Source organism: Copadichromis virginalis, linkage group LG6 (assembly GCF_057382275.1).
Source record: "Copadichromis virginalis isolate Kocher_CV1m ecotype Utaka linkage group LG6, C_Virginalis_male_GT1.1, whole genome shotgun sequence".
Lineage (NCBI taxonomy): Eukaryota > Metazoa > Chordata > Actinopteri > Cichliformes > Cichlidae > Copadichromis > Copadichromis virginalis.
The window spans coordinates 27,882,079-27,906,149 of NC_140623.1; the positions used below are offsets into that span (position 1 = coordinate 27,882,079).

General features: G+C 39.8%; 1 protein-coding gene across 2 annotated transcripts in view; it reads left to right on the forward strand.

Moving 5' to 3' along the window:
* Window positions 1-22,210, forward strand: part of rhbdl3 (rhomboid, veinlet-like 3 (Drosophila)) — a 72,119-nt gene extending 49,909 nt beyond the window's left edge. For both annotated transcript variants that reach the window (XM_085459652.1, XM_085459653.1), the window contains 4 exons: window positions 7,015-7,127; window positions 16,797-16,897; window positions 17,606-17,666; window positions 18,638-22,210. In XM_085459652.1, coding sequence (XP_085315778.1) covers window positions 7,015-7,127; window positions 16,797-16,897; window positions 17,606-17,666; window positions 18,638-18,909 — 547 coding nt within the window. In that variant the 3' untranslated portion in view covers window positions 18,910-22,210. The remainder of the gene's footprint in view (window positions 1-7,014; window positions 7,128-16,796; window positions 16,898-17,605; window positions 17,667-18,637) is intronic.
* Window positions 22,211-24,071: the final 1,861 nt, after the last annotated feature.

The following is a 24,071-nucleotide window of genomic DNA, read 5'->3' on the forward strand; positions in this document are numbered from 1 at the left end:
CTCCTTAGACTACGATGACCTGGATGACTGAGAACCTTCACAGACATATGTATAATCACACAAAGTGACATGAATTCAGCACAGTGCCCTTAAAAAAGTTTGAAAGATGATCACGATATTCAGCTTCACGCGGTCATGTGATGTACGCAGGAACCCTGTTATGCGTTGTCAGAAGAGAAAGAGCTCAAAGAATCCTGATTAAAAGTTAATATAGATTCAAGATGGCTGCTGGGTGACAAGATTTGCTTTTAGGACTTCGGCTATAATGGAGAAAACATGGACCAGCTGCTTTTCATAGCGGAGACCTATGAATGTGTGAGTTTTTGCACGAACAGTTTATTGATTAATCACAAAGAAAAAACAAACATGTTTTAAAAGCATTACTATGATTGCATAATTTAATCCTTAAATGTTCCATCATCTGTAGCTGGCTGCTCTCACCTAAACAGATATATTGCATATTTGCAATCAAGCTGCTGATTTGTGCTGTTTGCTTTCAGCAGCAGTAGCCCAGGTCGCACTTGATGATAGTCCACATAATTTAATCGCTAATAGCTGAACAAGTAGCTACCGCACAGCTGTGTGAAATCCATGATGCTGGTCTTTTTGATGCAGAGAATGATCGTTTATATCACACTGCAGCAGAACTTCTTCAGCTTGTATGGATCGTGTTTTGTCAAAGATATTCTAACGCCTACAGACTGAAAATCAATATTCTTATTTATTCAGAGAATATAAACCTTTAATCACTGATTCACTCTGGATCTTTAAATAATGTTGAAATACATTCAGTTTTTATAGATTTTAGAGACAAAGTAACCCAATTCATGTCACTTCAGATAGACTCATGCATCATCGAGTGTAAAGTGCACAAGTCTTGTCTTTCTTTATTTAGCTGTAATTGATTTAACACTGACAGAGAGCACAGACACAGAAATGGAGTGCCCTTTAACAAAAGTCAAGGCTGGTTTTCTGATTCATTTATCCAATGGTGCAGACGAACTTTGATGTGTATTGCAAGATAATACTCGGCGCTCACATTAAAAGTGGCACTGACAAAGCTTTGCAACTGACTGATACCAATATTTCCATATTTGAATTTTGCCCGCTTTCTCTTCTTGTTTCCCTGTGTCTCTCACTCACTCACACACACACACACACACACACACACACACACACACAGAAACAGAGAGTGAGAGTCTCACACACATCTACAAACCATGTAATCCTGTCAACAGCTCAGTACCACTGATCCCTCCAGTTCCCAACACTAAAACAAAATGTAAATATTGGCCCCAAAACATCCCTCAGCAGAGCAGCCTCTCAGACAGACAGAGCCTGCTCTGCTCTCTCTCCCCTCGCTCTCACTTTCCATCACAAGCACACGAAGGATGTCTGTAGCAAGTGTGAAGCCTTCAGAAAGATTAGTGCTTTTTGAGATTAAACCAGGACAAGTTTCTGCCCGGTTGTGTTTCTCTAGTTCTCAGTCTAATGTGGGAAGATGTAACCTACAATAATAATCAGAGGAGCCTGAGCACCTGATGATAGTGTAATAATTTGTGGAAAACTGGCAAGAGATTGCACTCAGTTCAGCGCTAAAGTTGTTCCATTAACGTGAACTAACAATAAGGTTTTCTGTAGTTTGGTGAAGCAGCGATAAAGACAGTAAGATTCAACAGTGCTTTTGTTGAGTGCCCTGAAAGGCCACGGTTATCTCGACACAATAGGGCTTCTCATGGGTATCCACGGATCTGCCTGACAGTGCAGCCTGTTCCTCACAGCCTCATTAGTGGTATAGAAATATATAGCTGCTGTTATCTGGAGGGGAGTTGTTCTCTGAACAGGGTTCTCCCAGCCAATCAATATCCCCATTGTCTTTCTGATCGCTGAGCGATGCTTTATGTCGCCGTTGTAGTTGAGGTGGCTGCGTTGTTTCAAGCTAACTAGATTACTGGGCTTGCCTGAGTTGAAGGAATAGCATGTGTGTCAGACACAGAGAGAGAGAGAGGTTATTTGTTTTAGGAAAGTTTTTGTTTATTTTTGTTTGAGTCTGTCTGTAAACGCAGCATTTACTGGAACCCTCTGTCAACCTGTCAAACAGGGGAAAAAACGGGACTCCTACAAGAGTCATCGCCATGTCTTTCTCTTCGTTTCTGTCAGCGCTCTCACACATTCGCTGAAAAAGAGACGTCAGGATAATTTAGAAACAGAAAAACACACCAAGTGATTGAAGAGAGCGAGAGAGAGTTATCAAAGCCGAGACGCAGAGAGAGGCTGAGAGGCCAGATTATGCTAGCTGCTTTCCTTTTGGATTCTGCTGTGACACCCGAACGTGCCTGAGCTGCTGACTGAGGTTTGGCTGGAAGGACTCTCTAGCTGTGAAGGGCACAGGGTGTCTGTGTTTGTGTGTGTGGGTGTACGTATTTGTGTGCAAAGCTATCATTTGCTTACAGTCATCACATTGAACCACAAGCTGTGAGCAGATTAGGGTCCATTTATGGCAGCCGCACACCTCTTTTATCTTTTGTTGTTTTTGAAATATTTAAATGCTGGGTGCATGTCTCTGCGACTCTGTGATAGAGCTGCTTAATCATGGCTGACACTGTAATCATTTTGGTCACTACTGAGGTCACGGAGATTTAGTGGCTTCTGAAACATTGTGCATTTGTTTGAATTTTTTCTATATTTGTTGTTCCTCATTGGTTCCCTTGAATAAAAAGTATTTCCAAGCAGATGAATAGGCTTTACCCTTTCTAGTTGACCAAAGACTCTTTTTCTCTTCTTTCAAAGCATCATAGCTGGGAGACTGAGTCTGGGCTCTGAGGTAACAGTCAAAGCCAAGCAAAATTGTGCATTCATGACCAACGCGATTATAGTAATAGAAAAATAGAACAGCAATCCGCAACACAACACCTCTTAAATAAGTTGGGACAGGGCCATGTTTGCCACCCTTTAGTATCCCCTCCTGTTTAAACGAGAGACCAGCTGCTGAAACTTTGAGAGAGGTATGCTGTCCCGTTCTGATATAGGCAGCAGCACAGAAATACAATATGGATTTTTGCCCATGTCCCTTGCACACAGATTATTTTTTATGACATTTTTTGATGAAGTTATTTAATATAGATGATGAAATATTCAGTATCAACAATTTTAAGTTGAGGAACATTATTTTGAAATTGCTCCAGACCCAGTTTTTTGCAGATGGGTTAATCTCTGCTCATTGTAACCTCTGAGAAACGCTGCCTATCTAATATCCTTTTTTTATACTCAATTATTTTACTAACTGTTGCCAATTAACATAATTACTTGAAAAATGCTCCTTCAGCTGTTTCTTTTTGGTACTACTTACTAGAGATGGACCAATCCGATATTACGTATCGGTCCGATACTGACCTAAATTACTGGATCGGATATGGGAGAGAAATAAAAAATGTAATCCGATCCGAAGTATCACAAAATTACCTCACAAAACGCGCTGCTTGGCATAACCCAGCTCAGCGCATCGGAGCAGTATGTGTCACGTGATAGAGCGGCTGTTGTCTGCAAGACCTGTCTGCGGTCTGGTGGAGCATTTGGAGCCGCACTGCTTCCAAACCGCGGCATTTCGTCTCGGAGAAAACTATCCCAGAAAAGTAAAGCAAGTGCGTAAGTTCATCTCAGAATGTTTGCATAGTATTTCCACGTTAAGCTTAACAACTGATACATGGAGCCACAGCTGGACTGGCCATCGGAGTTCCATATTGAGGTACAGCTACAATGAAAAAAAGACACAAAGCTGGAGTTATTATGTCCTTGCTGCAAAGCTGGCTCTTCTCTCATTCTCTTCCCCTCCCTCCCCTGTTGCTACTTCAATCATGAAACTGATCATTGATCAGGTGATCCGCTTTTCTGTCGCAACTCCGGTCTTTCTTGTTTATTTATCGCCCACTTTGCGCTAGAAAGAGGAGACCAGCGGATAAACAACAGCAGCACATTTAAGCTTGATAAGCTGTCGTTAGAATTGATTTAATATTAATTTCTAGTGCTGTTTGCTGGAGCCACAGCTAGTGATGGTAAATTTGATTTTTTTACTGAATCGAGTTTTAATGAGTCACTCACCAAAGTGAATCGAATTTTTTGAGTCATTTGATTCACTTGACCAGAGAGTGCAAAAAATGTACATTTTCACTCAAACTTAATTTGTTTCTCTTTTCATGTATATCCTACTGCTAAGATGAATGATTCTAAAAGAAAACAACTATTTTATAGAGCAAAAAAAATTCTAAAGGGAACATTTATTTTGTTTATTTTTATTTTATTAGTATTTTCCTTAAATGTGTCAAATATATATTTTCTCATCTAAATGTCCACTGTGCTGTAAGCCAGGGGGCGGTAATGCGCCTTAACATTGGTTGCCAACCAGGAAGAAGCACAGGAGGGAGGGGGTGAGTAGCTCAAATGTGCTGTTAGCATGTTAGCAGAGCGATGCTACTGTGAACCAAGGAGCTATTGTCTTGATGTGAGCTTCTACTCAGGGTTTTTTTTCTTCCAGCTCAGAGCAGAAATATTTTTGTTAAGATACTGGATGTTGTGTTTTTCTCCACAATTTTAATTATAAGCTAGATATATTTCTACTAATAAAATTAGTTTGCTAACTGCAACGGGGATGAGTCAGTTGGGCTTGTGAATCATGATTCATGAGTCAGTAAAGTGATTCTCGAGTACTGAACGATTAGTTCATGATTCGCGAGTACTGAACGATTAGTTCATGATTCGCGAGTACTGAACGATTAGTTCATGATTCGCGGATTAGCATTAAGTCGATTATGCATCACAGGGTGGAGGGTGGTTCCCTGTTTTCTTTTTGCATAACTAAACTATAGGGTTTGCAACCCTATTAGTTAGGTTGTTCAATATTTATGCTAAGTACTCTTTAAAATACCAGAATAGGGAGGATGGTGTAGGTTTAAGTTTGCTAGATTGATCAGTGTAGCTGAACTAGAAAATATTTTGGGTGCAGTGTATTTTTTGCATACAGGTATAACAGAATAGTTTTAGTGTTTTGTTTTTTAAAACTTGAGTGTGAATTTATACAAAATGCAGCAAGATATTTATAAAAAAAATTGTATTGATTACAAAATACACTATATCGGATTCATATTGGTATCAGCCGATATCCAAATTTATGATATCGTTATTGGTATCGAACATAAAAAAAGTTGTATCGTGCCATCTCTACTACTTACTTTTCCAGCCTTTTTATTCTCCCTGTCCCAACTTTTTCTGAGATGTTCTGCTGCCATCAAATTCAAGAGCTGTTATTTTTCATTTGAAACATTTAATCATGTTTTCTGTGGTCTGTTGTGAATAAAATATGGATTTACTGGATTTACATTTTACGTAGTGCCTTATCTTATTTGGAATTAGGGTTGCAAAGTTAAAAAACAAAAGAATGTATTTTTTTTAATTGTATTCATCAAACCTGAAGATAACCTGAAGAGTGAGTGTGTGAGTGTGTGTGTGTGTGTGTGTGTGTGTGTGTGTGTGTGTGTGTGTTTTAATTCAAAATAACATTTGACGACGTCTATGGCAACAAAAATTCAAAAATTTAAATTCTAGATACTCTTCAAAAATTTTGAAAGAGTAGTTGTTAAAGAGCTAACTGATCATCTGCAGAGGAATGGCTTATTTGAAGAGTTTCAGTCAGGTTTCAGAGCTCATCACAGCACAGAAACAGCTTTAGTGAAGGTTACAAATGAACAATTAGAGCATTCTGTGTGTATTACAGGTACTGCGCTGCAGTGGTTTGTATCATATCTATCTAATAGAGTCCAATTTGTTCATGTAAATGGAGAGTACTCTTTACACAATAAGGCACAGGTGTCGAACTCCAGGCCTCGAAGGCTGGTGTCCTGCAGGTTTTAGATGCGTCCTTGATCCAACACAGCTGATTTAAATGGCTAAATTGCCTCCTAAACATGTCTTGAAGTTCTCCAGAAGCCTGGAAATGAACTAATCATTTGATTCAGGTGTGTTGAAACAGGGTGAGATCTAAAGCCTGCAGGACACCGGCCCTCGAGGCCTGGAGTTCGACACCCCTGCACTAAGGTTAATTATGGAGTTCCACAAGGTTCTGTGCTAGGACCAATTCTGTTTACATGCGTCCCTTAGGCAGTATCATCAGAAGGCATAGCATACATTTTCACTGCTATGCAGATGACACCTAACTTTATCTATCCATGAAACCAAAAAATACACACCAATTTGTTAAACTGCAGGAATGTCTCATAAAGACCTTGATGACTTCAAATTTTCTGCATTTAAATTCAGATCAAACTGAGGTTATTGTACTCGGCCTTAAAAAGCTTAGAAATATGGTATCTAACCAGATTCTTACTCTGGATGGCATTACTTTGGTCTCCAGTAACACTGTAAGGAACCTTGGAGTCATTATTGACCAGGATATGTCCTTCAATGCACATATCAGTTTTCAGGCCCCTCTTCTGTGGAACCAGCTTCCAGTTTAGATTCAAGAAACTTGTCAAAATGACAAGGGGCTGTTTCTAGGGAAGAATGTTTCTGGAATGACACATTACTTTTTTCCAAAATAAATCACACTACACTATAAACTGGGGAGTCTGGGCTCCATTTGTTGTATCCTGCTCTGAATGTATAGGCTGTATAGAGGGTGAATGTAGCATCCACATCTGAAATTGATGTAGAAATGTATAAAAGCTGTACTTTCTAATGAGAGAACACTTCCCTGATGACTTTAAATTCCTCAAATGCTTGTTTTAAGTTTTATTTAATGCAACATAGGGTTCATTTTGTAAAACATGGTCCTCGTTTGATTTAAAAAGGAGGACAAAGTTGTGGTCTTCAAAATCCTGTTTCAAAATATTGAAAACACAAATGGTAAAACTTTGAGGCCTCACAGTGTGACCTCAATAGCTCATGTGCCACTCACATTTCTGCAATGACCTTTTTATATTGCTACTGTATTAAGTGCAGGGTTATATATTTTTCATGTTACAGGATTGAACACCTGAGCCTGAACATGGCCATGCAGCTGCTGGTGGGCGTCCCTCTAGAAATGGTCCACGGTGCCCTGAGAATTGGACTGGTCTATGTGTGTGGTGTGTTAGCAGGTAGGTGTGTGGCTTCACTGTCTCTCTGCTACCCAGGGACGAAAACATAAACAGACATGGCGGGGTTTTCCCTTTCAGCTCCGTCGTTGTTCCATCTGCTTGTTTTATGCATTTAATCACCTATCAGATTTCATCGTGTGTTGGTGGATACTGGTCAGGGAGAGAACTGTGCATATGTGTGTGGCATGTTCAGGACAGATGGTCTTCTGTTTCTGTCCTCCTACCAGACATGGTGGGATGCAGGGGGTTCTCAGAGCCCTTATTTAAGCCCCCGCGTCCTCCATATTCATTCAGTAAAGGGCAGAGCAAAGAGAGTCATCTCAAATAAAGCTCAATCAGAGAAACACACACAGTAATAATGAAATCGGGGGGGATGAAGAAAGAGAAACGTGATGAATTCTTAAACGCTAATAACACAGAGTCTGAAGAGGAGAGCCGGGATATGAGAAATGCAGAAATGGATGTGAAGCAGAGCTGGGCGAGAATTAGGAGAGGAACTACCAATGAGAAAGCAAAAGCGGACACAGCTTTGAACAAAATGTCACTGCTCCCTTCCTACTCCCCTATCAACCTCAAGCACTGGTGCAATTTGAGTGTTCAGGCCCGTTCAGCTGAGACAAAGCATGTGTATGTGTGAGCTCATAAGCACCGTTTTTCTTCACTGAATCTGTGATCTCCAGCACAGTGATCAACCCCAGTGCTGTTTTCCTGTTTTTTTCCCCCCCTTTTATTTGGTACCCTGGGGTGTCATTTTTAGCAAAACAACTGGAGTGGAAATATTGGGCTACTTTTTGAGACGAGACTTAGAAACATGATGCCTCGTGGCGGGAAATGAGGGTTTTTACTGATAGACTGAAAAAAAATGATTGTGTGATATGAATCGCAGCCGTTGAGGTTTTGTTTAATATTCATGAACATTTCTCTCTACACGTCTGCGAGCCCCCATTGTGTGTAAGGGAGTGTGTGTCTGTGCGTGCACGCACAAGGGTCACTGACAAACACCCCTGGGGATACCAGCTGCGGCGGCCTGTAGCATTAACCTCACAGTGAAATGAGGACGGAGCACATAAATCACTCACACTTACATATGCACACAGACACACACACACACACAAATGTCTGTTAATTAGATATCGACCACCAAGAGGAAGAGGGGAGTTGCAGTGTGGTTGTGCCGGCTGCCATGTTTGCGTTTCTTGTGTCTGACTGAGCTCAGCAGGTAAAATTGGGCAGCAGAAAGACTCCAACCAAAATCTGTAATATTTAACAAGAACCGGATGTTTGTGTATGTGGCACATATACAGCACATGTATTGTGTAGACTGTAGATTTATGATTATCTTTAACAGAAACTTTCTAATAGTAAACAGTAAATTAAATTTAAAAAAAGGAAGTTTTCACTGAGGTTTAATGTTTAGTTTTTGCCCCTTTTAGCCTAAATTATATTAATCTTTTACATTAAATTGCCAGAAGTGTTTCCTTACTATCTGTTCTCACTTACTTACTTTTATTTGCACTGTTGTGGATCCTACTCAGAGGTGCCTGTAGTTTTTTTTAACATGAATGAACCTGTTTGTGGAGTATTTGTATATGATTTCAAACATATGTGTAAAGGATCTTTAAAAGAATTACTGTGAGCTTTTTATTCTTTACACTAGATGCTTTTTATCAGTGTAATAAATCAAATATAAGGCCGGCTTTAGATTGTTTTTTGTCTTTCAAACAGTCGAGGTCATTGGAGGGGCACAATTTGAACTTGTTCACAGGGACACATGGCCATAAACATCTATGAGGTCATCAAGCTCTGGACCTCAATTTCTATGTATTTATTTACTTTTAAAACGGTGCAATAAAAATTGACATGAATCAGCGTTTGAGACTTAAGGCGGATAATACTCTGAAGAGACTCTAGTGAGTTATGGCCTGCAATATAGCCCCTCATGCATAACTCATTAGGAATAATAATTGACTGGTTTATGAGGAGTTAATCAAAGGCGCAATAGCCACAGCCACTGAGCAAGTAATTTTTTCTCTCATGATAAGTGTAGAATATATATATACTGGAAGTGCTGGGTATTAGAGCTGGGCGATATATCGAGTTTTTAAAAAATATCGATATATTTTTATACGAGATATAAGATGTGACAATATCCTTTATATCGATATAGTCTATGTTACGTTATAATTATACTTGCGGAGCCGCAAGTTTGCCGCTCTTTCGTCCACTTTCGTCTTTACGCAACGTTACTCGGCCTCGCCTCTCCTTCACTGAACACAACTCCCCCTCCTCCCCCATCGCTTCACCTGCAGGAAGCGACAAGATGGACACGGCAAATCCGTTAACGAGTTACTGCGCATCGCCCCGTGCGTGGGGCTGGACGGCGTCAACGTGTTAGCTAGCTAACCACGCTAACGAGCTAACCACGCTAACGCCATGCAGCCCAGAGGTGCTGCACGGACTAAAATCCTTTCATTTTCTCAAAAGTTGACAGCGCGCCTTATGTATGAATTCTGGTTGTGCTTGATGGCCACGCACCGATTTTATGTGGAACACGGCGCTCAGCAATCTGTCAAAAAATGTTTTAGTACGACTTTGGTAAGCTACGGAGCTGCAGCGCTTGATGGATTGTCGGAGCATTACGGCTGAGCCTCGCGGAGTGATACGTACTGTGCTTCAACGTAATATTACCTTACTGTGTATAAGGACCATAAATGGCACCTGTTAAGAGACGTGGTTGCGAAGCGGATTTCAAACTCCAGGTTGTCAGTCACGCAGTAGAAGTTGGGAACAGAGCAGCTGTGAAATCTGTCTTTGTTATAGTGCTCGTCTTTTAGTTTACATTTTGACTGCACATTTGTGAGCTTTTTGTTATGCACAAAAACAACATTGTTTTCTTTTATTTATGGAGCATTATTATTTAATAAATGCTCATAATTTATTTTTGAGTAAATTTTATGTACATCTGCTCTATGTTAATAAAAGTGCCTGTGTGACATCTGGGACACAGCTTTGACTAAGAACTCTCTTTTTGTTCTTACTTTATGGCTTTAAAAAAAAAATATCGAGATATATATCTTATATCGCCATCCAGCTAAAAAATATCGAGATATGAATTTTGGGTCATATCGCCCAGCCCTACTGGGTATACAAGTCTGGCCTAAGTCTTCGGTCAGAAAGACTGCAGCAGTCCAGGAGTTTAGTTCACTGTCTTTAATGAAGCTTCACAGAAGATATGCACTGATAATTGTGGCAGGTGCAGTATCGGTGACTATAAGCATGGTTGTCTGGAAACAGAAACAGGTAACACTATAATTAGCAGGCTCAAAGACAACCAAACAACAATCAGAACACATCATCTACTCAGACACAGCAATATTTTACAATGTCCACAAGGGGTCGCCGTAAGACCAGAAGTTGGCTAAATAGCACATATCTTCCCAGTTGCTAGTACTAAGGCAAGCATGTGGCAAGCTAACAACAGCTAAACTAAACAATAAACAACAGAAAAATCCTTTAACCGCGGGATATAATCATTGGGGGAGATTCTGGCCACTGGTATTAACTTAGTGCTTATTAATTAAATAATTAAATAAACCTACTAACGTGGTAGCAGTGTACTGAGGCATAACTTTAGCTTAAACATACACAAACAACTATAACTATTATCATACCAGTTAACCTGTCAAAGGCAATAACACTTACAGTCTCATTAACGCACACGGAATCACACAAACTGCGATACAACTGCCATGCTCTGCTGCTGCTTTTCGTCCCTCACTCTCCCTCTGCGTGATGTGCACATGATCACTGGTGCGCTCATTTGGGTGCGCTTGGTTCTTGCCTCTAGACATCCTGAGGCCGAGTCAGCAGGGAATTTGCACAATAAGGAATAATTGACTATTTTTATTCTAATTTCTATTCTTCTTTTGCATTGTTTAATTTCTCATTGCTACAATGACAATAAAGTTTCTGAGTCTGTTTCAATTCAACTCAGTGTAGACATACATGTGTATACAAAAGTGTTTTCAGTTTTTCTATTTTTGGTTTTGTTTGTATCACAACTCTACGAACAATTCTCTTCAGAACAACAGAGTGTACAATTTTAACAAGCTTTAAATCAATATTTGGTAAGACCACCTTTATTTATTTAGTGCTTGCTCATAGTGGGTCGTTGGATTGTTGAGGTTTTCTTTGTTTTCTCGGTTATATTGTGTTGCAATATAAAGCATCTTGAGGCAACTGTTGTTGTAATTTGCACTGAACTGAACTGAACTGAATTGAATTCTTCCACGTGGTCTGGCCTCTCTTAGAAAAGCTTTCATGCAAGTTTCTTTAAGTACTCTGGAGGAACAGTTCTCCAGATTTTTTGAAGAACACGTGATAGCTCTATATCTTTGTTTCTTCTCTGTTCTGTCATGGGATCATCTCTGTCAAGATGACACACTGCTTCCATAAATGTTGAGGTCTGGGTTCTGGGGAGGCAAATATAATGAATATTAACAAAAAACTTTGAATTCCCTACATGTTTTGTTTGATTTGAGGCCATTTAAACATTTTAGCTTAATCCTTATATATTAGGGGACAAACAGCTACTCTGTTGCTGCATAATGACATAATTTCCTCACATAGGTTACTATGTGAGGAAATATTGCATCAAACAGAAAAGGGCTCAGCTGGCACATACAGAGGTTAAGGCATAGTTCAGAGGTCAAGTAATGACTCAGAAAAGGGTGTCTGACCCTCTAGGGCTCACACACACTCTGACACTTTAATGTCATAGCTCCCCTTATGGAAAACAGACAAGAAGTGGCTTTTCAGAGCAAAGGATATAAGACAGGTGCAGCAGTGGACAATGATAACTAAGACTCAGACGAGACAAAACAGACACACAGACAATAAAGCAGCTACACAAAGTCAAAGACTTGACTATGGGCACATGGGGGTCACTTACAAAGGGCACACACATAAAACACTACTGTAAAGGCTCGGTATATTCAGTTGGCTCAACATGCAGCCAAGCTGTTGATTTTTCTCATTATGAGCACTGATGTGCGTTATTATTTCTCCTCATGTGTCTGGCTGTTTCGCTGCAGTTTGGAAGAAGAGCCAGGAAAAATGAGCTGCCACTTTCAACTGTAAAACCTACAGGCCTCCTGGGGCCTGCTGAATGACTATGAGAGACCGTGTCCTTGTCTGTGTGTGTGTTTGTGTGTGTGAGATTATGTGCACACAGAAGCACACTGCTAAAATAATGTTATTAAACCAAGGTAATTACAGAGATGGAGGTCACCCTGCAGAGACACACTTCCAAAACACAGGAACTAGAAGGTGGAGTTGCTCTTTGTGTGTGTGTGTGTTTGTGTGTGTGTGTGCGCGCGTGCGTGCGTGCGTGCACGTGAAAGAGAGAGAAAGAGAGATCTGTTAGGGTAGGAATCTGATTATCTTGTTTTTCAATTGTTCTTTTTTTTATTTGTTCTTTTTTGTTTGTTAGGTTGGGTGCCAGTGTTTAAAAGTAAAGGATTAGATATGGTAAATGGCCTGTATTTGTATGGCGCTTTTACTAGTCCCACCTAGGGACCCCAAGGCGCTTTACACACCCAGTCATCCACCCATTCACACACTGGTGGAGGCTAACCACAGCTGCCCTGGGGCAGACTGACAGGCTGCCATATCGCGCCATCGGCCCTTCTGGCCATCACCAGTAGGCGGTAGGGTGAAGTGTCTTGCCCAAGGACACAACGACCGAGACTGTCCGAGCCAGGTCTCGAACCGGCAACCTTCCGATTACAAGGCGAACTCCCAACTCTTGAGCCACGATCATCAGAGATGTAGGCTTCTGAACAGAGCGGTGATAACAAGCTGGTCCATCTCCTCCTTAGTCTGAACGATGGCATCCATGTTTTCTAAAAAGAATGTCACATTTTTGTTGGTTTCTACTTTGCTTCAATGCATTTTTAATGACCTTTAGCCCAAACAGGACGGTGACTTTTCTGGATCATGTTACATATGGCTTCTTTTTTGCATGCTAGAGCTTGAACCTGTATTTGTGGATAGTATAACATTTGTGGAAATTACTGGAAGTAATTCTTGAGTCCATGCAGTGATTTCAGTGACAGAATATTTCATGTTTTGCCCCATGCTTTTCCCATCAAATACCAATGTTTGGCCTTATCCATTGTGGACAGAGATTTCTCCAGATTTTTGATGATATTATGTACTGTAGATGATGAGATATTCAAAATGTTGAGGGGCATCAATCTAAAGTTGTTCAACAAACTGGTGAACATCTGCTTCTCTAAGATGCTCCTTTTATTTTATTTATTTTTTTTATTCACATTTTACAACATTTTTGGAATAAGGCATGTATGAATGATAAAGTATGGTGTAATAAATTCTGTACATCAAGGAGAAATAGCAATAGCAACAGAAATATAGGAGAAAGTAAAACTGAGCATTGATCAAACTGGGTTTTAACATTAATTTAAACATTATGGGATTGGCCAAAGGTGCAGAATTATAGAAAATATCCAGTTCAAGAGTTTCCATTCCATTTTAAAAATTTAATTTGAATTTATTGGAACCAGTACCAGACATTAAAAAAATCGAATCTTCATCTATAGAAAGTTAATAAAGCATCTGTATCAAAATCAAGATGGTGAAGAGAAACGGTGGAGAATAACCCCATTAGATTTTCTATGCGTTTGAGTATATGATGCACATTTTATTGTGTATTGCTTAAAGGAGAAATATGTAATATGCATCCGTATTCGTACTTTGAGAACAAGAGTGGAAGAACACAGAGTGAATGTGAGAATATTTATCTGCATCTCCTTGTGCTCTCTTTCATAGTGTGGGCAGTTGTGTGTTATGTACTTTGCATCAATACAGTAAACATTCAGTGCCAAAAAGTGAAGGAAAGGAAAAGAGAAGCAAAGTGTAAATGAAGAAAGGAAATGAGTGAGAGGAAAGGGACGATAACAGATACTGTAAGTGTTTGGACATTTGAATAGCCCAGCTAAACATGTCTGCCTTTTTTGTTTCCTTTTATTCCATCTCTTGTAAAGTGAGTGCTGTGAGAACAAATGTGTCTCACCCTCTGAATGTCCGCATGTTTAAACTTTGCTATGCGTGATTGGATCTTTTGTGTATGCAATGAATTGCCACCAGTTGCACAAAAGAGAGCAGCTCCTTGCTGCTGCCCAATTTGCTTGGATTGCTTTTGTCTTACATTAAATTATAGCGTGTGCTGTTACGGTATGAGTAAGCCTCAGTTCACGGAGGTCTGTATATAATACACCCACATTAAATAGCTAATAGCAAAGCTGCCAAAATGCTATTCACAATAGATATTCAGTACACGAATGGTCACAGCTGGTGTGAAAGCAGTTTAAATTAGACATATTGTCAGAGTATTTCCTCTTGAATAAATTAAAACTCAAGACTGAAATATGTGACACAAAAATCAAGAAAGTCTTGTACCATGTAGCATTCTGTCATATTATAGAAAGTTTGCAGCATATGTACAGTTTCTAAGATGACATAATGTTTGTAATTTTGAGTAATTGGACAAAACTAACATAATTTCAAATATAAAGATTTTTTAAGTACTTGGATGAAACTCCTTTATAATCAATGACTTCCTGAAGTCTAGAGCAAATGGACATCACCAGATGCTGTTTCCTTCCTTGAGGACTTATCCCAAGCCTTTACTGCCGCCACCTTCGCTTGTTTGTCGGACTTTCTAACTTCAGTTTTCTATCTTCAACTTAAAACCATGCTCTTTTGGGTTGAGATCAGGTGACTGACTTGATTTTATTTCTTTGTCTTGAAACACTTGTGGATTGCTTTTGCTTTTGGATCATTATCCATTTGTGCTCTGTAGCTCAATCAGCGTTGCAGCATTTAGCTGAGTAGGTGATATTGGCCTCTACACATTAGAATCCATCTTCCTGCATCTATCAGCAGTCACATCAGAAACACTAGTTAGCTGGTTTCTATTGGCAGGTATACATGCACAAACCATAACATTGCCTCCACCATGTTTAACAAATAATGTCTGGTATGTTTTGGATCATGAGCTGTTCCGCTTCCACCACCAGCTCAGTTTTCATCTGTCCAAATATTTTTTTTCCCAGACCTGTGCAGGGCTCTTTTAGAAAGTCTAATATGATCTTCCTGCTCTTGAGTGTAACCAGTAGTTTGCGATATGTTCTGTCGTTACAGTACATTGGTAGTGGTTGTTTACCAATCAGAAGGTTGGTAGATCGATCTCCGGCTCCTCCAGTTCCCATGTCTAAGCATCCTTGGGCAAGAGCTGCCCTCAGCGTGTGCACTGTTAGATAAGACGCTTAGTCATAGATAGGTTAAAACACTGTATGAATGTTTGTGACTTGCAGTAGAAAGTGCTTTGAGTGCTCAAATTGAGTAGAAAGAGGCTATAAGTACCAGTTATTTACACTCATGAAAGTGTTTTGATTGTAGACCTTGACAATCTCTCTAGAAGGAAACAATTCTGCAATCATCAACTTTTCAGGCCTTTTGGTGTTGCTGAGCTGGTCAGTGCAGTTGCTGGCATTAGGTTGTTATACCTAACCAGATGCTAAAAAGTGTAGAATGCACTCTGCACAGACACTGTTTATGCTCCCAGATGTCATGTTTATTCAGGGCTCTTTGTGCAACAACCCACACTCTGGTCAGCGCTGGTCTCAGCTTTTCTAACAACCAGTTCTCTCGTCTAAAAGGGGAAAAAAGACCATCATCAGTCCAAACGCCACCAGCTGTGTTCTCACCTGCCTCCCCAGCACCGCCCCATTGAGCTCACTGCACCGCTCCTCCCTTGCAGCTGAGCCAGGGACCACACCTCCGCCACAAGAAGCAACAGCATGCACATACCTATGATTCAAAGTGGCAACTTTAAAATAGTTTTTAAAGGGAGGATTTATAGATATGAAAAAAATTGTAAAAAAAAAAAAAAAAAAAAAAAAAGCCTCTCGTATAGTTTTCTCAAGGTAAAGGAACAGAGGCTACAGAGACCAAAACATTTAGACTGCAGACATGTTTCTTTTTGCGTTGAACTTGGGATTTTTACAGAGGAGTCTGTGGGGGTCTGACTGAGTTGCTTTTGAAGCCGTCCTCAAGTGGCCTTTTGGGTAATTGCAGTTTTTTGTGCTTTCACACTGACCCCAGAGGTTGCCGGTGATACAGTCAGTGGTTTGGTTAAGTTTGTCTTTCCTCTAGTAATAAAGTAGTTTTTGTGACTGCCTGCTTAAAAGCTGAGATTCAAAGTACTTTTTTTTTTTCAACAGAAAGTATATAATTGATAGATTTGTTAAATAGAGTTAAACTGAATTAATCCTAAGGAAAGTCAGGGAGTTGAATCGCTTGAAAGTTTTCTTAGGTGTGGTTGAATGAAATCCTATATATTTCACTATTTTGGATACCTGTCTAATTTCACCTTTTAAATATCCCCTAGGCTTTGATCATTACTTCAAATTTCAGTGGCAGCTTTGAAAAAGAAAGAAAACCCCCAGCGTTTGTTTTTTTTTTAAACAAAGGTTTTAACAAAGATTGACTGAAAAGATCATTCTTCAATGAATTATCAGACAGTAAAATGATGTCATCATTTATTTATAAATTTTCACTGACATGTGGCCTTTATCATCACTGCAGGGTCTCTGGCCGTGTCTGTCACGGATATGACGGCACCGGTGGTTGGCTCGTCTGGGGGAGTCTACGCCCTGGTCTCTGCACATTTAGCCAATGTAGTAATGGTAAGTTTTCCATTTACATGCACATGCTATGTGTGCGCACATGTGTATCAGTGATTACCACATCACTCAGTGTTCCTGTCTCTACACATCATTGTCGTATCGTCAAAGTAGCCTACAGTGGCCCCTCGACAGGTGCCGCTTTATCTACAGATGCCATGCATTCCTCACCGTCAGTTTTCTCCCATTCCTTCAAAGATCAGAAAACCATCTGAGCGTGTGCACATGTTTACGTGACAGAGTGCGAATAAAATGCATCCCATCTCAATGCACTCTGCTGTCCTTTGACTTCTATGCCTACTCTGTTTGGTCTAACCCATTCAGCAGGTCATTAGACACATGTAGCAAATATCAGTCAAGGTGAACCTCTATTATGTGCAGTGGGGTTCTCATTATGTATCCTGCCACATCCTTCACAGCATTCTTGAGGTCAGTATGGAGGAGTTTGTGTTCCTCCTCTCCATTGAAATCTTATTATCTAACACAGCAAGAACAGACTGGGGGTCAGAGTGTCTCTGGAGCCTTTAAAATTGACGTGAATTCAGACAAAGGGCACAATCTAAGGTCATTTCAGGTAGTCATGCATGTCTGTTTGTGTGTGTGAGTGTGTATGTAAGGAGGACTTTCTCTTCTAGCAGAGTTAGTTCTGTCTTTATCATCAGAAATGTGTTTCATTATGATTTCTCCACTCTCTCTTTCTCTTCTTTGCAGAATTGGTCAGGAATGAAGTGTCAGTTTAAGTTATTTCGGATGGCCATGGCTCTGGTTTGCAGTAAGTCTGAATAAATATGCCACACTCCCACTCTTAACACTTCTCGTTCAACAGAAAAGTTTTGCTGTGTTACTACTTCAGCACCAGAAATTAATTATGTCAAAACAAATGTTCCTGTTCTTGAAAAAAAAAAGTGTTTATTTTCTCCAAATGCTACAATAATAAGCTTTCTGGCTTTGGAGCTTCAGCACATGAAGGATTTCTCGCTGCTAAGACACTATGATTGTTGTGATGCACTGCAATGGGGTGATGTAAGCAAACTTCATTGCAAGGCTAGATGGGATTCCAGGCAACCCAGATCTGACAAGTTCAAAGTGATTTTCTCCAAAAACAGAAAACAACAACTAAACAAGCAGTGAATCAAAAACTGTAGTCGTGCCAGATTCACTGAAATTAAACTAAATTTCCTCTGTTGCTCGTAACCTTTGACACACTCCATCCAAATAGCTGGGTGAGTTGCTTCCAGTCAGTTTTAAATCAAATAAAAATCCTCCCTCTTTCTGTTACTATCCTGCCACATAAACGCAGTAGCAAAATATGTCTGTGAAACCCCAAGAGGGAAAGTTGCACTAATATTGACTTTGAGTGTGTAACATGCTCATCCACTTGATTTGCATAATCCTGGCTATTGAAGCTGAAGCCTCATAATAACTTTGCATAAAACTTCAGAATGTAATTTTGCAGCAGCACAAGGACTGTCTAATTTTTTACCCCCAGTTCCACTAGAAGGTTGTTAGGAGCAGATCAAGTCAAATACACAAGAGAAAGGATGAGAGCAATTGAAACTTGTATAACAAAGGTTCACTGTTGCTTTATGTCTTATTTTAAGACATCTCGACATCCTTCTTTTTTTATCATAGCTCATCTACCTCAAAGTCAGGACTGTTTATTTTTAATAAAGTGCTGCTGTTGTCACCTACATGCTCACATCTCGCTGCCATTATGTCTTCCTTTCTCCTTTCTGTCCACAGTGAGTGTAGAGTTTGGTCGAGCAGTATGGCTCCGGTTCTACCCTCCGGCCTTTCCTCCATGCCCGAATCCCAGCTTTGTAGCTCACCTGGGAGGAGTGGTGGTCGGCCTGACGCTTGGTGTGGTTGTTCTGCAGAACTATGAGCAGCGGCTCCAGGAGCAGTCCCTGTTTTGGATATTTTTCTGTGTCTACACCTTGTTTGTGCTCTGCGCTGTTTTCTGGAACATTTTTGCCTACAGCCTGCTTGATGTGCGACTGCCCCCACCACCATGAGTTGCTTATTAGAGGCACAGAAGACACTGTATCCCTTTTATTCCTCCCTTGGTAGACGCCTGACCGCCCGGCTGGATGAGTCACCCGGGCCTTCACTAACTGAGCCTCATCTTGAGCCAGTCAGAGTTGTCTGACAACCGCTTTACTCATACATCCAGTGCTCCGATGCAATGATACTTGGCATGCAGAAGCCCTCTGTGTTACACTAAACTTTTTTGGACACGTGTGCTACGTTTTCTGGTTAAGCCTTACATTGGCTCACACTCACCATACAAGCTAATCTCCACTCGTTCTTTGTCTCCATGTCTGCTGGATGTTGGTGTCAAGAGTATCAACCAGTGGGACAGAAGGCAGAAGAAGAGCTGTCTGCATGGCCTGACCTTCTCTGCCTCTTTTCCCTCGATCCAATGGTGCCTATTCATGGAGACATCAGCCTGATGAAAGTATTTCTGCACAATTGCCTGTAGTGTAGGGTGACAGCAGTAAAATCCTACAACCATTTTCTGAAGGGAGACGTCTCTGAAACTCCTCTAAATGAAGGAGAGTATATCAGAACTTAGTCTAAGCTGGTGTTTTGTCATAATTACAAGCACCCCATGAGCATGAGAGGATATAACAGGCAACAGGATAGTCAATCTTCCCCAAGTTTCACAGGAAACGGAGGAGTGTGTAGGCACAGTTTACCTTCAGAGGTTATTATGAATTTACCGTTTGAAGGAGACTGTGGGTTCAGGGTTCAGTCAATTTGTGTTCGGCACAATTTCAACCTCAAACTTGTGTCTTTCGTGTGTTTGGAAGGAGTGCAACAAATGTATCATTGTGTGTGCGAAAAGAAAAGAAGCGGAAGTGCCATTCAGGCTTTTTGCTTAAAAAAATATGCCAAAACATTGTTAATAGCAGCAAGAGCACAGCCCGTAACAAGTGTTGCTTTTTTTGACGTGAAATAGGTCTAATTTTTTCAGTTGAATGCTATATTTTCTCTAACAAATGTTTTACTGACACCAAGAAGAGTAAAGTTATTTTCATTTTAAGTAGTTTTTGCAAAGGTGAAAATAAAAATCTGCAAAGAGTTAAAAGAAGTTTATTTATTGAAATGTAATAAATACACACAGCAGTAAAGACATCCGGGCCATTCTGAATACATCTTTTTTTTCTTTTTCTTCATTACCAAATGTAGACAAACACACATGCCTGACCTCGAATACATCTGGGCTGGGGTTGTTTCCCTCTCAGTTCAGGATCAACTGGGCAAAGAAATCAATGGTCTTCTCATTAGTTCCTGACACAACTTAATTTGTTAATTGATTGAACCGAGACAGAAAGCGACCCCAGCCCCAAGCTGTAAGTCTTAAACTGTACTGTATTCTAACCTCATGTTACACTGGTAACTGCTTGGCACAAACATAATGTAATTACATACAGATTAATATTTTAACATGTGTTTGCTGTTGATTTTTTTCAAAAAGATTGTGATATTGGTATGTTGTGTAAATCGTCTGGTCGGTCTGCATTGTGATATGTTAGCTATATACTATATGTGTCCTATTTAAAGATTGATTATTAATGGCCTGGGATTGTATATAATAAGGGCTATGGCACAAAACTGAATGAGGGGCAAATCACTGCTATTTTGTGCATATTTTCTAGATTTGATATGTAAATACTGGAGTGCATTAAACAGTTTTATACAGAAACAAATACTGATGTATTGGATTTTTGCAATCTCTGTGATAGACTGACAGCCTGACCAGAGTGGACCCCGCCTCTCGCTCTGTAACACCTGAGACAAGCCCCAGTCCACCTCTGACCCTGAACTAGAAAAGTGGTTAAGATGACGTATGGCTTGATTTTGCCCTCTTCTGTACCAGTTTTTTTAATGATGCTGTTTGTCCATCTGTCACACAATTTTACAATAATATATTTTAGCAATGTAGAATCTGAATGTGCCCAACAATAAGTGTACTGTTCATCTTTGTTGTGAGTGTTTGGACTCATGCATGCCTTTGTTATTGTTTTTCCATTTGCTCGGGGTGGCTCCAACTCTCTGTTACTACAGCATCCTGACAGCAGGTCATAGCACGTTCTCAAATATTTTAAGCCAAGAAATATCTTGACCAAATAAATTTGTTTCATACATGGATATATATACACACACACACCGGACTGATCAAATAAAATCATTTCAAATATTTTAATCAAAGATTGAAACACAAAATGCCAAAACATTTGGCAGTTGGATTAAAGGAGGAGGAAATGAAGTACAGACCAGCAGGTCTTCTTTCAGCTGCATCTTCTTTTGGCTGCTCCTGTTAGAGCAGGGGTAGGGAACTCCAGGCCTCGAGAGCCAGTGTCCTGCAGGTTTTAGATCTCACCCCGGGTCAACACACCTGAATCAAATGATTAGTTCATTACCAGGCCTCTGGAGAACTTCAAGACATGTTGAGGAGGTAATTTAGCCATTTAAATCAGCTGTGCTGGATCGAGGACGCATCAAAAACCTGCATTAGAGATTAACTCATCATCTGCCTCCATCTCACCCTGTCCCAAGCATCTTCCTCTGTCACACCAACATTCTGCATCTCCTCCATCACTCCATCGATGAACCTCATCTGTGGTCTTTGTATCCGCATGTCTGATTTGGCAAAGATTTTAAGCCGGATGCTCTTCCTGACGTAGTCCTGCCCTTTTATCTGGGTGTAGGACTGACACTAGGAGTGACACTAGGACTGACACTGGCTTGTGGCCCGTCCTGTGGATGGCTTCAATGAATTTGGACAAAACATTAAAAAGCAAACTAAAAAGTAATTAAGTAAAATGTTATTTCTATAGAGCCTTTTTAGACAAACATCACAAACCACAAAACACCACTTGTGATCTGAGGTGGCATGTGGGTTTAGCATCCTCTGATGTGAACTGGCTGAACTTCTGTGGACTGCTATTAAAAAGTCAGCTAAACTAATGGATTACACAATCAGATTGCTAATATTAAACTTTATTAGTACTAGATAAATTTACAAATATTGTGAACTTTATTTAAATAGAAAACAATTCACCGACAAGCTATCATTGAAAATATAAGTTTGTATACTTACTTGTATACTTACACAAGGGAAAGGAAACACAGATAAAAGGGTTAGTTATTGCACTCATTAACTTCTATCCTTTATTTCACTTCAGCGACATCAGTTAAAATGATTTTGTTTATTTGGCATAACCAAGATTTCCAATCTAATCTTTATTTTTGTGACTCCCAGCTTAGACCCTGCCAACAACACTAATCAATAAAACACCATAACCTCAATCTTTGCGTGTGTGTGTGATCATTTATCTGTACAATGTGTACAATTTATCCATGAGCAAATGCTGTTTTGTGAAGTAATAAAGAGGAGCTTCACTGCACACATTATGAAATAAAAATTACAACAAAGGAGGCCCTGAAGTGTTGAACAGCTGTTCAGTAGAAATGGGGAAAACATTTGGCTTTCAGAAATGCAGCAAGTGGTTTTCTCAGTTCCCAAACATTTAAAGTCTGTTAAAAGAAGCAGTTCCCAAACAAATTAAGGAACGTCACTGCTATCTATCCATCCTGGGGAAAGAACAGTTCAAATAAATTAAAAATTACCATGACATTCATGCCTATGATGATTGTATTTAAACAACTTTCTTTGGAAACATTAATGTCGGTTGATTCAGTATCAAGGAAGGAAGGACAGAGGATATTGTCCAATATCAAAGAAAAAAGTGTTCAAACTGAGCAGCTTTAAAACAGGATTATGTGTTAAATGTAAACTTAAAAGTTGGAGGAAGCGATTATAGGGCCATACAGAGAGTAGAGAGCTGGGGTAAGAGCCTTTGTGAAAAAAAGCAGATGTCAGAGTGATCAATGAAATGTGTGAGAATACAAGAATCAGCTATAATTCATTCAGAGAAGGGACCCCTTAAGCTGTCACTGAACATCTTCTCTGTCTAGCCGGTACAACCATGGAGTAGCAGTTTTGAAGGCCTACGATGAAAAATTCATTATGCAGCCAAGGAAAGCCGCCTCAGTTGTGTTTCCCCTTCATAAATCTTTCCTTTCAGAGGTAATCATTCACCTTGATGAAGAAAACGAGAGGCCGCAGGAAAGGAAAATCTGTCTGGAAACATTTGTTGCATCTCAGCATTTATGCAACCTGCTGCGAGAAACACTTGTTACTTATTTATCCTTGTTTAAACATGAAGGTGCACACAGAGACAAGTACGAAGTACACTTAAAGGACCAAAAGTAATGAGGAGTGATAAAAATATCACTATTACATTGCAGTGGGTCAGTCTGGACTTGATTTTAAATACTGGGTATTGTAATACATTAAAATTGTCAATGTTGTTACACCTTATTTTCCTGTTTGGGTTGATTACCTAACGGTTACTAAACCTCTCAAATACATGTATATTTGGCTCTAAATTGTAATGGACCATAAGCGTAATCGACACTGTATGTTGGTACAGATAGAGTAACCATCGAACGTTTTCTAATGAGAGCGTTTCCTAATGAAATGTATATATAAACCATTACTAACAGCTGTTCTGGAAAGCCTTTCCACCCAATTTCCACAGCCTGAAACCCCCAATGTACTGTTCTTGAAGTACTATCGCCACCTAGTGGCCAAAACAAGTTGTGCGCCGTTCTATTTCATCTATCAGTGTTACCTGAGCTTCCAGCGTCACCGGTCAAAAATCTGTCAATTTCTTGTAAATGTGATCTATCAGGATGCCTTGGAGGGAATTTATTACATCTGGGACAAAAATCCGCCGCGTCCACAATATGGGTTCAAATTGAATGCAAAATATATTTTTAGTTATAACTAAGTTGGAAATTCAGAGAGATATCAAATACATGACATGGCATTACATTTTGAATCTGAAGGGCTGAAGACACTGTTGGCGACTGGACTGAAAGTGGAAAAATCTGTGAATGATGGAAAATTTCTCTGACATTAAATCCTCTGTGTCTTTTGCGCATGTAAGTAAACTCTTGTGATAATTAACTTTTATAAATTATTTATAAGATAAGTGATGAATGTTTAGCTGGCTAAAAGTTCATATTCATTCATAGTTCACAGATTCTTGTTAGGTCTCATCAAAATGTAAATAGTTTTATTGCATTTAACTGTGAACATGTA